The sequence below is a fragment of the Motacilla alba genome, chromosome 1A, assembly GCF_015832195.1.
Source record: "Motacilla alba alba isolate MOTALB_02 chromosome 1A, Motacilla_alba_V1.0_pri, whole genome shotgun sequence".
Taxonomy (NCBI): Eukaryota; Metazoa; Chordata; class Aves; order Passeriformes; family Motacillidae; genus Motacilla; species Motacilla alba.
The window spans coordinates 36678103-36691514 of NC_052031.1; the positions used below are offsets into that span (position 1 = coordinate 36678103).

Here is a 13412-nt window from a genome sequence, read left to right on the forward strand (position 1 = left end):
AAATGACACTGAATGACCAGTAAATAAATAAATGTGGATTAGAGTGAAATGACACTGAATGACCAGTATATAAACAAACAAGCAAACAAACAAGGCAGCTTTATTTTATAACAGTTTGGTTGTAGTGGAAAGGAAGAAAATATATAAGGAAAAGAAAGAGGGAAAGCAACAGCTTTAACAACATCTAGTTTCATCAAAAGAAGAAAATTTATCCAAAACTTTTCTGCAATACACAGTGATTGCTATGAATAGGATTACAGGGGCCAAACAAATAGTAACAAAGAAGCCTAAAGGACAGGAGAGACATTTGCCCACCACAATTAAAGAAAGAAGAAAAAAAGAAAGAGACAAGGCTGCTACAGCTCTAATATGAACTTGTAGCTCAATTTCCTTATTCTCAAAGCAGTGTTCTTGAAATATGACTCGTTTCCTGTGACTAGCTTTGTATTGAATTACCATGGCTAAGGTAAGTCCAGCCCACAAATCTTCCGAGCGAAATGCTGCTGGTAGAGCTAAAACCACTTCGTACAGCTGAAACAGTCCGCTTTTAAAGCTGGAAGAGCAGATGTTGAGAAGCATGACTGTAAGGAAAGGGCTAATGACATTTGCAGTGCATGCCTTAAGCAAGTGCTCGGTGACGGAACTGGTTGAAAACTTCCTTGATGCCTGTGCACAAACCGCAGAAATGAACCGACTTTCGGCGCCAGCCCCGCAGGGGCAGGACCGACACTGATGCTTTTCCCGGCGGCGTTCCATCGCGGTGTGTTGACCAGCGAGCGAGCAGCAGCACAAGCACAGGCAGCGGCATCTCCAACCAGACCCTCGACTTTGGGGGGTTCGCCCCGTCTGACCGCGGAGCGGCCGCGGCCCACAGCCCGCTACCCGCGGCGGCTCCGCGCCCGCCCTCGCAGCGGCCGCGGTGAGGGCCAGGCCCCGCCCAGCTGCCCTCAGGCCGGCGAGGGGCTCTATAAATAAAGGCAAGCCGGGCACGGAGCCTGGCGGATTTCAGCACCACCTGCTCGGGACATCTAGGGATGCCCCTAGACCCACCGTGGTGACTTTCTGCTTGCACCATCGCTTTTCTTCTCCCTTTCTCAATGACAGGCAGATTTTCTACTTGTGCGCTGGCTTTACTACTCTTTTGTTATTCCTCTGGTTCTTATGATCCATCGACACTGCCTGATCCTCGGGATCCAGAGTTTATTCGGGAATGTGTGCAAACCCACAACACACTGAGGTCCAGAGTGGATCCACCAGCCAGCAACATGCTCTACATGGTAAGGGAATCTTCATGACTTTTATACAAATTTGTAGCATTGCGATGCTGTTTATGATTCTCAAAGATTGCTTTTGTGATCAAATGCAAAAAACCAGAAAACAACCCCACAAAAACCTGGGGCCATAAGACTGTCTGCTTTTCAAAGCAGAGCGAAGAAGGCTCTAGTTATCAGGTGGCTCTATGCGATCGGATATGTGCAGCTCAGCTCTGACTGATATTCCTCCCTGGAAGCCGAAGGTGCCAGCCCTCAGCCGAGCGGTGTCCCTGTGTTGTGTTGTGTGAGAAGCCTCCTGGTTGCGAGGCGCCGCACGCAGCTCGGCAGCCGGAGCTGTGGGCTTTGGGCACATCCAAGCACAGCTTTCCTGCCCGAGTGGGCCAGGGCAGACCCTGCTGCCAAACAGCGCAGGAGAGCTTTCTCCGGGCATTCTCGGCGGGGCTCTCACCGACTGAGCCGGCAGGGCGGCAGTTCCGAGGGGCTGGGCCTGCAGGGAAGGCCAACAAGCACCAAGCTCATTTTCCGTGTCTGGTTGTCAGACACTTAAAAGATAAGTGCCCCGGTTAGGAGGGGTAACTGCACAGTAATGAAACTTGAATTGCAAACATGACAGGAAACTCATTTAGTTTCTCTTCTAGATACATCTTTTAGATCAGCTCTCCTCAGCTGTGCATCCTGGCCTTCAGAACATGTTGCTTGGACTCTGTATCTTCTACATTGCTTTACTAGCCCTAAACAAACAAAACATTGTTAGGATGTGTTAAAAGTCCAGTATTAGTACTTTTAAATTGTGCTTAATTTATTCTTTTTAAAAAGTAAATAACTGAAATCTGGGGAAAAAAAAGGCAGTATAAGAAAGAGAAAAATAAATTGCATCTAAACCAGAAACTGAATCATGGCAAGTTTCTTTCAAAATACTGCAAAATCCCTAGTCTTAAATACGACCTCTTCCAGGAACTATTTAATGTGGAGCTAGCAGTGCAATACATGATAAAATCTATTACAAAACTAAAAGCATTGGAATTGAAAACAGTATTTTGAGTGGCTCTTGGCAATTCAAAAAGGCAGAAAAAATATAGTGATTTAATTTCACAAAGAACTTCTTTTTTGCTGGAAGTAACAGTCCACTTAGATATGTAAAAATTAAGATTGAATTCAGGGCATTGTCATAATTTGGAAAAGTAGTTTTTAAGAGAAAATGCAAAATGGAAACTCCTTTAATTGCAAGTAACAAAGCTCAACCATTGGTATTTGTAATACATATATTATAAAATGAGAACATTGATCTAAAAAATTTTTGATGTGACAAATGTGAGCCCTTTCTCATCAACCCAAAGCACTACTTAGTTCTGTTCTAAGGCTCCTCAAAAACAGCAGTCTCACCAGTTTCACCAGGGCTTCACAACAGTCTCCTTTGAATTAGTGCTGCCTTCTATCACTTTTCATGTATTCTACATTAAATTTTTCCTCCTTAAGTCAGCAAGCAACTTGTTATAAAGTGAAAATTGAGAAGCAGTTAATGAGGGGGAAAAAAATAAGTATTGTTGCCTTAAACAGCAGTGCTATCTATATGCAAATCTCCCCATCCTGTGCATTTTCTTTGCAAGCCATTTAGTCCAATCTTTCTATTTAAGTGCAGTATTATAAGCAAATATGGAGTGTAACTGCAGTTAAACTAAAAATCATTGTGAACATTTCTGTACACTGCTTTTCATCTGTCAGCCAGATTAAGCAGTCACACAAAACGGAAAGTATATTTAAATTTACTATGCAACTTTAAACTTAGTATTATTCATACCTTTATCAAAGTTTAAACCTATTACTACTATAGGATGAAGGAGAGGAGATGCATGGACTCTTAAAAAGCAGAATGTGAAAAACAGAGACCATGAAAAGCTAAGGTGCATCCCCCGCTGTCATACTTCTTTCATGTTGATCATCTCAGAGCCTTGACAAGATATAAAATGAAGCTTCTGTCTTAACTGGCAGAGTTATCTTCCAGGACTGGAAGACAAGTTCTGTACAATGCCAGATATTGTCCATTGTCCTTAAAAGTATCTAAGGAAATACCAACTGCTTACTTGAAATAAGACTCCCTGCCCCAAATTTAATACTTTAAATAATATTGAATATAACAATACTGAATATTAATATAATTAATAATATGAATATAATATGAAAATTAATACTTGAGTTCCTATCTAAATTATTCATGTCCTAGTTTTGTGGGTGTATTTGGTTTGCACAAACAGGTTTTGAAAGCAGAGGGGTGGCATAACAGGGTTATATATATATATATATATATATATAACAGGGCTTCTCTGAGAAGCAGGCAGAAGCTTCCTGCATGTCCCACAGAGCCATTTCCCCACTTCTGGCCAAGGCCAAGTCCTTCAGCCACAGTGGCAGTGACTCCAGGATAATTCATTCAAGAAGGGGAAAGCAATTGCAGCCAGAGAAGAGTAAGAACACGTGAAAGGAGCAACTTTGCAGACACCAAGGTCAGGGCAGAAAGGGTGGGAGGAAGCGCTCCAGGCACTGGAGCAGAGATTTCCCTGCAGCCCGTGGTGCAGCCCATGGTAAGGCAGGATGCGACCCTCCAGTCACTGGAGGTCCATGGAAGAACAGAGATCCAACTGCAGCCTGTGGAGGACCCCACACTGGAGCAGGTGGAGGGGTGACCCTGTGGGAAACCTGTGCTGGAGCAGGGTCCTGGCAGGAGCTGTGGCCCCATGGAGAGAGGAGCCCACACTGAGCAGGTTTGCCGGCAGGACTGGTGACCCATGGAGGAGCCACTCTGGAGCAGTGTGCTCCTGAAGAACTGCACCCTGAGGGAGGGACCATGATGCAGCAGTTTGTGAAGAGCTATACCCCATGAGAAGGAAGAAGGAAGAGAAGTTTGTGAAGGACTGTCTCCTGTTGGAGGGACCCCACACTGCAGCAGAAGAAGGGTGTGAGGAGTCCTCCCCTGAGGAGGAGGGAGCAGGAGAGACAGTGCTTGAAGAACAGAGCACAACCCACAGTTCATGTCCCCTTATGCTGCTGGGAGGGAGGAGGAAGTGGAAAATCAGGACTGATGTTATGTCCTGGAAGAAAAGAGAGGTGCAGGGAAGGTGTTTAAAATTGTAATGAATACAATTCATTTCCCCAGGTTGAATCTGTTTTGCCCATGACAGCAACTGATGGATGATCTCTCCCTGTCTTATCTCAATCCAGGGGCCTTTGGTTGCATTTTCTCTCCCCTCCCCAGCTGAAGAGGGCAGTGATAGAGTAGCTTTCGTGGGCACCTGGCCAGTGTCCACCTCACCACATTTGGAAAATACACCCTCCACGAACATCAGACAAAGGAAAAAATGGAAGACATGGGTTAAAAATATTTTTAAACCTCTGTAGATGCATTTTGGCATGATCTTGTGGTTTTTAATTGCTAATTGGTAGCATAAACAATACACATTGTTTCAGACTTAGCTATGGTACAAAAAAAGTTACTTAGGTAAAACATAGACATAAAATCCAACAACCTACCTTTGTTAGATTCTACTAAAAAATCTACAAAAAGGTAGATTGTAAAATACACCTTTTCCTTCATAATTTCTGATCCAAAACAATTTCCTTGGCATTTCCATCATTTGCAAAAGCAAGCAAGCTATTTTAATTAATTCAGAAGAGGAAAAATAAAATGTTTATTTTTGAAAAAAACTTCAGTACAAAGTATTTCAGTGCTGGACAACTTCATTTACATAACACAAAGTATAACTAGGACTACAAGCATACATTTGTGGTACTGTATCTGCCAGGAGGTACAATGTTGTAATCACTCAATCAAGGTGTGTGCACAAGAAAACCCAGCAAGAGCAGACACCACCTCCAGTGCAAACAAAAGACATTTACATAACTCAGTTGCTTAAATAGCCACTTTCTCTAAAATTGAAAAGCAAGTGAATGAGTCATTCCACAAATATGAATTCAGCACTCAGGTTTCAAGCCACCAAACACAATGATGGTCTCTAAAGGGCTGAGTTTAAACTGTCCCCAAAATTGCAGTGTGCTTGTGAACTGACCTGCAAGCCATGGCCTTAAGCAAATATAAGGCTACACAAGACTTATGCATTATTTATATGGTAAGCATAATCCTTATTTTCCAGATTCCATGTAAATTCTTTTTAATTTACATTAATGTTCTGTCATGGCCAGCACAGCCTTGAAATGCTCATTGTGCCACAAACACTGTATTTGGCTGATGTACAGCTCTTGGTGTCCAACAAGCCAGTCAGCCAAGACCATACACCATCCCCAAAAAAATTCCTCAAGATTAATCAACAATTTAAGTTCAAATCAGAAACAAACCTACAAGCTGATCTACCATGTAGGTCTGTAAGGCTCCACAGAAGTAAGAAATGAATGAACCAAAAGCATCTACACAATTGCGATAGAGCTTCTCCTGAGAGCTGCTCTGAATTACTGCACTGCTAATATGATTTTTAATTGTCTTAAAAGTGATTTTTAATTGTCTTTATTTTGCAGACTTGGGATCCAGATTTGGCGAAGACTGCAAAAGCTTGGGCAAAGAAATGCGTATTTAAACATAATATACACCTCAAAAAGAGAGGGAAAGTTCACCCCAGATTTGCTACTGCTGGAGAAAACATCTGGACTGGCTCAGTTTCTGTCTTTACCGTGAAAGCAGCCCTCGCCTCTTGGTACCATGAGGTCGAATCCTATGATTACGACACCAATAAGTGCAGTAGAGTATGTGGCCACTATACACAGGTAGGCATTGCATTTCTTCATCTAAACCATGAACCAGCTTTGCCATTTTCATACAAACCCTCTACATATCTGTTGAAGATTTAGTGAATCTTTCCAGATTCTGTAGTCTTACTCTTTGTCCACAAGATGTTCTTATATTCCAAATTATGGGAGGAAAATAGTCGCTGTGTTATTACTTTAAATGTGGCAGTTTGTGGGTTTTTTGGAAGAAAACAGTGCAGCTATCAAGCAGTCAGATTAGCCAAGCAGTTGCCAAAAAACAGACAACAGCAGTGGCTGTGAGCTGTAGTGCATGAGTGGAATGAGGTCCCAGCTCTGTCAGGCAGACTTCAAATGCCAAGGGCTGGAGAAGTACCATCATGAAAAGAGATGTCTGCAGTTCTGCAAATACCATGTGCACACTTTGTCCAACTGCTATTCCCAAAGGAAGCAGGCAAAGGGAGGAAAAGGACTGCAGCTGCCATGCAACCCTGCAGTCACTTACCCACAGCTGTAGGAAAGCAGGACAGCTTGCAACAGCAACTCTAGGCTTAGATTTTGACCTGAGGTTATTTAATATTTTTTGCAGAGATACACATGTGCATTTAGGACTTGAGTAGATGAGGTGAAGCTGGTGGGCTTTCTGAACTTATGTGCAGAGAAGATACTTGGATGCAGGAGTTGCGAGAGGGGACTGTGCTGCTCTTTGAGCTTGCTCTCAAGAACACTGCAAGAGTCAGCACCTGGAAACTGCACAGCACACCTTACCTGGCACTAAAGCACAGTGCTGTTGACCATGATGTTTGTAGAGGAGTGGCCCATGCAATTTCATGGGGGTAGAATAAAAAAATAAGGTTATTCTCACTCAGAGTTAGCAGTGATAGCAATGTAGCTAGAAGATGTATATCTGACAGCCTCAGGAGGTATCCTTGGGTCTTTACTGTCATTTACTGTCAGAGGAACTCATCATTCCTCTTCTTCCCAGCTGTGGAGAAGAGAATTTTCCTTGGGCACAATTACTGCAGTTACCACAAATCACTGCTCACTCAGTGGCCACCTGGGATAGGGAAGGTCCTTTTATTCAGTCCTTCACAGTCTTCAGCAATGAAGTTATCTACAGCTGGTGCCAGGAGCAACCTCTGCTCTGCCACTGCACTAAGAAAACCCTCAGGAGCCTGAGGATTGTCCCATCTTCCCAGAGCTGGTACCAAACAGCCATAAACAGAAAGGGCCAGCCCTTTAAGTCAGTGGAAGCACAAATGTATGTGTGTTCTAAGTTGCCAGGATCCTTCCATATTGCTCATGTAGTCAGTCATTGCTGCTGTTTTATCACCCTCAAATACTGCTGTGCCCTTGTCTCCCTTCTGATGCTGTCATGGCAGTTTATTTTCAGGACTGCAGCATTTGGCTGCACTCTGATAGGGTCCCACAGAAAAGCTTCTGGTAGAAAGAGGATCAGTAAGTGAAGTAATGGCCTTGTTCTTAGATTATCTTAGTCACGGCCATGATGTTAAAAGGCAGAAGTGCAGCCTAAACACAATCCTCCTCCCAAAGCACCAGTGCCTTCTGGCAATTTGCTTTATGTCCCCACAGGATTTAGTGAAGGGGCAGCCAGCCCTCATAAGAACTGTAGCGGATCATGCAGCCTTTTCTGCACAGGTGTGAACTCAGCTCCCACAGCAGGAAAGACAGAATGCTAGTGGATTAGGTTGAAACAAAGGAGATGAACTTCACCTTTCTCCTTTGCAAGAAAGGAAAACAACCTGTTACAGCCAGTTATGTCTTCTTTCTGCACAGTTTTAACAAATATGTGGTGAATTGGGTAAAATAACCAGTCTTTTTTCAGAACAAACTAGGATTTTGAGATCTATTATTGCTGCTTTTCCCTGTGAAGCCTGCCAAAGAGCCCTCCTCATCTCATTTGTATGTGATAAAACAGGGGAGAGCATGTCTTCTAACTCTTCATGTGCTGAATCAAAGCCTTTGTCACCAGCGTATCCATCTGTCTTTGCAGGTAGTTTGGGCTACAAGCTACAAGGTTGGTTGTGCTGTCCACTACTGTCCCACGGTGCAGTACATCTCCATACGCAACGCAGCACACTTCGTCTGCAATTACGGGCCGCCGTAAGGATTTTGTTTTGAATATTTCACAGGGTTTGGGTCCTACCCCTTCCCTTCCACAACAAGCAAATTTATTAGATCAGTCCATTTAGTCCTGTTTTTTGCGGGAGAAAATAGTCTCTAAAATAGAGAAAAGGTACTCCTTTGTCCAACCAGCTTTTTTTTATTTGCTAGATGAGGGCCATATATTGGAGACAAAAAGCAGTGAGACTGGAAGAAAGGATTAAATATACGATGTTGACATGAAAATACTGAAGTGATCATCTGAAAGTTAATCCCTTGCTCCTAAACACCAAGATGGCCCCAGACAGTTGCCAAGGTGCAAACCCAAAGTCTGAAGATATTCCCACACGTGCCGGAGGAATTAAGCCCCTAAGTCACTGGCTTGGATAAACATTGAAGTGTGCAGTGCTGGCAGCCTGCAGCCTTAGCAGCTGAGGGCTGCTTAGGAGGCTGGGGCTGCTCACGACAAAATTTGATCCAGAGGTCCTTCATGTGCATAGTCAGTAGGATATCCAGCTAGGATGGATATCCAGCTAATTAATACCACCTTGGTATAAATGCAGCTTTAAAAGCCTTTGGCCAAGCCATGTTGGGCCAAAGCCAGGGAGTCCTTGAACTCAAGCAAGTTGGGCATTCCTTTTGCCCATGTCTCATCCTTGGAAGAATATGTACCCCTGAGTAGATATCTTGAAATGACACAGCTGCTGCTCTCCCCAGAAGCCCCACACCCAAATGTACAGAGGGCCAAAATCCCACTGGATTTCTTGCCCTGTGTTGGCATGGGGAAGAGGAGTGGTCCCTCCACCAGCACTCAGCAAAGCAGGCAGAGGGCTCTCTGGAGAGGTAAGGTGCTCTAGAGAGGGCTTTAAAGCTGGGCCCTTCCCTGCTGGGTGAGGGCACCACAAATGGTCGGTTGTATGCTAACAAGTGGGGAGTAATGTGACATCCAGCTGTTGATTTTGAGAAGCAGCAGCTTCATTGCTTGTTTCAGCTCTGCCAAGAGCCCAGGCAAGATGCATACGCAGTTTCCTCAAGTAAATGTACTCTTCAGCTTAGGCCAAGAAATGAAAGCCTTGCCTTGCTGAAAGTAATGAGGTTTTACCATGAAGTTTCATCTCACTGCTGAGATTTCATGCTTACAAAATCCTTCTCTGTGTTCATGGGAAGTTTGAGGCATGCTGTAAGTCTTGCTTTGGCTGTGCTTTGAGCAAAGCACTGAGTATCAACCTGGGCAGAGGTAGTTGGTCCCACTCACACCACTGGCAGAGGGAGGGAGCAGGAAAGAGTCCTACATCACTCCTAAAATATTAAACAACAAATGGATTAAATCACCACCTATGATTCTTCAACACCAGAGCATTCCTCTTCAATGCTGAATACATATATACATACACAGTAACTGAACCTGATCTTGCTTCCACAGCCAGAGGTTCCAGAGTCTCCATGCACACAAATTACCCTACTCTGAGACTGCTTTAATTCCCAGGTTTGCAATACTGCTGTCTCCAAGTTCCTAAACAGGGTGGCCCATTATACCTAGTTTCATTGCATGTCTTGGGCACTGGGCACTCTGATGGGACTCTTGAAAAAACCATCATTCTATCAACACAAGTAAAGCAGAACACAGGTTAAAACCTAATTAGCAGTAGGTATTACCATCTTCCCAAGGGCTGTTTGAGAGCAGTGGTGTTTTCCTTTGCAGTGGGAATTTCCCAGTGCGCCCATACAAGACCGGAGTAGCATGCAGCGAGTGTGGTGGTGAGCAGTGCACCATGCAGATGTGTCGTAAGTAGAAGACAACCAGACATCCTCCCCAAGCACGTGTAGAAAGGGAAAGAGCACACAAAATATAGTGGCAGGAGGCAGGCACAGCACTCTCCTGTTTCTAAATATAGGCTGAAAACTGCAGTCAGAAGCCAAGTGGGTAGTGGTACATAAAGAGAGGGGATGAGGGCAGAAGGAGCCTGTTTTCTACCCTGGGGAGTGATGGGATGGGGGTCTGCTCTGCAGGTGCTGGACGGTGTGTTACAGGAGATATGGTGGCTGCAGTTTAAGGTGTTATTACCCCTGCTAGAAATTACTGCTTGCAGAAACAGAAAGCAGAGAATGGGATACCTGTCCTGGGGGCTCCAGGTTATCCACACCTGATGAGTGAGCTGTGGCTTGAGCTGGTGCAGGTCCAAGTAAACTTTGATCCTTCCATGCCACTGCGGGTGGGGAGAGCAGCCATGGCACTGCCAAAGCTGCTCGCTCCACTGATCATCAGCCAGGCCATCTGCTTTCCCCTAAGCACTTAGAGAACAAGGCTGACATGCAAGAGCATTCATGGAGATGCAGTGCACAACTCAAGTCTGACAGCCTTCCTGATATGCCTGCACTTGGCTTTGTAATGGCTGCATGGAGTCAGGAAGGAAGGAGAACTGAAATTTCCATAAAGACAAGGCACTGTGCTGTGGCCATTGGCCTGCAGGGAGCTGAGGGTATGGTCACACTTTGCCCAGCACTCGACCATTGGTGAACTAAAAGGAATGGGAAGATGCTGTTAAAACACCAGCACCTAAGGAATTTAAGGGAGTCCTGAATTCACAGAGCTGTTTAATGTTAGTTGCAGGCTCTCAAAACACAAGTCACAGGGCAAAAACCAGTGATCTTGGGAAGCACACCCGGGGTGGGGAGTCCTCTCTACACCAGCCACTGGTGACAGAAATCAAAAAAGTGTGATAAAGCACTCCTCACCAGAGTTCCAAGAGTCACTGCAGGGCTCTCCCAGAGTCAGCAGGTCTTTGCTTTTCCTGAGAAGAAACACATCAGCTGTATTTATAAGCCCATTTTGATTCTCACATTTCATTGCCTTTTGGTTACAGTCAAATTGTTTCCAAATTATAAGTGTGCTTCTGTTTACTTCTTTTCTCTCTCCAGAAAATGCAGAACGTGACAAAGTCATTGGTAAGTACCAGTGGAATTACTGCTTCCTTTTGTTGCCCTCGTTGCAGTTATACTTGAAAACAAGTGAATTGTTTTGTTTACAGAGGATTCCAAGTGGCAACCAGAGTGGGACAGGCCTGCGTGTGATGAGTTCTGCATCTCCGTTGTTGCTTTAAGATCACTACTCTTTATGCTGACATTTGTGGCCACCTGGCTCTTACCAAAATATTGGTCTCTAGTACCTGCCAGTGGGTAACACACATGTAGAAGACCACAAGAGCACTTGGCTCAACTCACCTCTTCCATTCACATAAGTTACAGGCAGCACAAACATTGGTAGAGATATTGTTTGCATCCACAGATGATTCACAAGTACAGAAATAACAACTTCATTGCAGGTCGCATTTACAAGCACTGATAAGCAGCTTTCTCATTGCTCAGAACCAGTTAAAATAGATTTAGATGTTAAAATTGCTTTAAAAGTTAAAAAGTTAAAATATTTTTAAAGTGGAACAGTGTGCATGTGATCTGGTGGGTACAGGGGCACATTGTCCAGGCAGCACACGAAGGTGCAGGCAGCTGCCCAACACACTTTAGGAAGGGCTAGAGAGCCCAGGAGCAGGCCCCAGCCCACAGTCAAGGCACAGGCAGAGCATGCACCTGTCTCATTCCTATTGCACTCTTACCTTGGGCACTCCTACAGCAAGATGCAGAGGCATCTGTATAATTTAAATTTTTTTAAGGAATTTTGGGATCCCTGTGAGCTCTGGCATTTGCATCCTGGGGCAGGCAGTGCATTTCCCAGTCTCACAGAGCACTTGTCATTGGTACTTTGCTTAGAATTTGTTTTTAAACTCACGGCATCTGTGCCTAAACAGTTTCACCTGTGTTTACATGGTTATGTATCACTGCAATCTTTCCTGTTGTGTTTTTTTATGTTTTTGAGTTTGGGGTTTTACGGCTGTTTCAAACAATAAATCGTTATTTCCTGCTTCCTGTGTATGGCAGTCATGAATTTGCAACATGACCCAAAGCTTAACTGCTGGTGCACAAAATAACCCCAGATTCAGCTCCAACTTGCACAACACTAGAAACAATACTGGGAAAGATAGAACTCCAAATAAAATCACACTGTGCCCATAGTTAAAAGTTTGGTTCAACAGCTGCCAAAGAACAAACCTCCTGGAACCTGCACATCTGGAGCAGGCAGAAGGCTGCGGGGACAGCTGCTGTGCTCAGCTCGGTACGTCCTCTACCAACCACAGCCACCCAGCTCAAGCCGAGACTGAAAGCAGCAGAGCTGCACAAACTCACAGCTGGACCACAGCAATCCCTGCCTCTACTTTTAGAAGCTTCTGCACCCTGTCCTTCTGCATACACTGCTGTGGGGGAAACTGGGAAGTTCCCCTCACCCCGTCATTTCTGCAGTACTGTCACCACAATACCTGTCAGTGTTTGTGCATGCCCACTCCTGACCCTGACCTTGCTACTGGGATGGATTTTAAATTAAAACACTGGAAGTGGGACCCAACATTTCTCACATTACACTTCCAGATCATTATCTGCTAGTACTCTTATACTAGAATAATTTCAATATCACAGCATTCCTTGAATAAATCATTTTTCAAAATGCAAATACAAATTTCATGCTTGATATATATATATATATATACACACACGCATCTTTGGTGACTGCTGGAGCCTCCATAGCCAAGACAGCACACTCACAGACACTCGCTTAATGTGAGGGCACTCTCCTGCACAGGGCTCTACAGCAGACCGTCCAGCATGGTCTCTGCCCTCCATGTGGGGTAGTATCCTACTACTGGAAAGCGGAATGCAGGAAAGGGGACCAGATACACTGCTGTGTCCAGGGAGCTTAAAATGAGCTCAGCAGGAGTTCTCTCAGGCTTGGTTTAATTAATGCGTGGTCTCCAGAAGAAACAGAAGCAAGGCAGAGAGCTGAAAGTACAAAATGTTAACAGTTTCATTAACTATATACTTCAGCAGCCCTTAGGAAGTCCTAAGAAAGACCTTCCCTTAAAAACCTGTGGGCATGCGGGTATTAAACCCCTAAACTTTACAATGTGGCATCTTTCAAACAAAAAAAAAAAAGTGTTTTCACCTACTAGTTTCAAATAAAAGGTCACTAACGTAAAAGACATTGAGCTGCCTCCTTCTAGCAGAATCATTTCCACTGCATGTGCAGTGATCAAAATTCCAAACCCCAGCGAAGGGACTAAGATTCATGACATAAGTGTGGCTCTATCTCCCCCTCAATACACTTGTTTCTTTAATCACAGAGGTATGAAATAAGCAACAGCTGCTCTGCTGGTGCAC

General features: G+C 44.4%; 1 protein-coding gene across 1 annotated transcript; it reads left to right on the forward strand.

Annotated features, from left to right (window-relative positions):
- Positions 1-997: 997 nt before the first annotated feature.
- Positions 998-12064, forward strand: LOC119708507 (glioma pathogenesis-related protein 1-like). The gene is made up of 6 exons (XM_038154991.1): positions 998-1277; positions 5799-6044; positions 8038-8147; positions 9850-9932; positions 11067-11093; positions 11177-12064. Exons 1-6 carry the CDS (start codon positions 1098-1100, stop codon positions 11326-11328), a joined length of 798 nt encoding a protein of 265 aa, XP_038010919.1. The 5' UTR covers positions 998-1097; the 3' UTR covers positions 11329-12064.
- Positions 12065-13412: the final 1348 nt, after the last annotated feature.

Excerpts from the sequence above, each read along its gene's own strand:
- LOC119708507 (XM_038154991.1), top strand. The coding sequence starts at position 1,098 with ATGACAGGCAGATTTTCTACTTGTGCGCTGGCTTTACTACTCTTTTGT. Across the intron at positions 1,278-5,798 it reads CCAGCAACATGCTCTACATG|ACTTGGGATCCAGATTTGGC; the intron begins GTAAGGGAATCT and ends TTTATTTTGCAG. Across the intron at positions 8,148-9,849 it reads GTCTGCAATTACGGGCCGCC|TGGGAATTTCCCAGTGCGCC; the intron begins GTAAGGATTTTG and ends TTTCCTTTGCAG.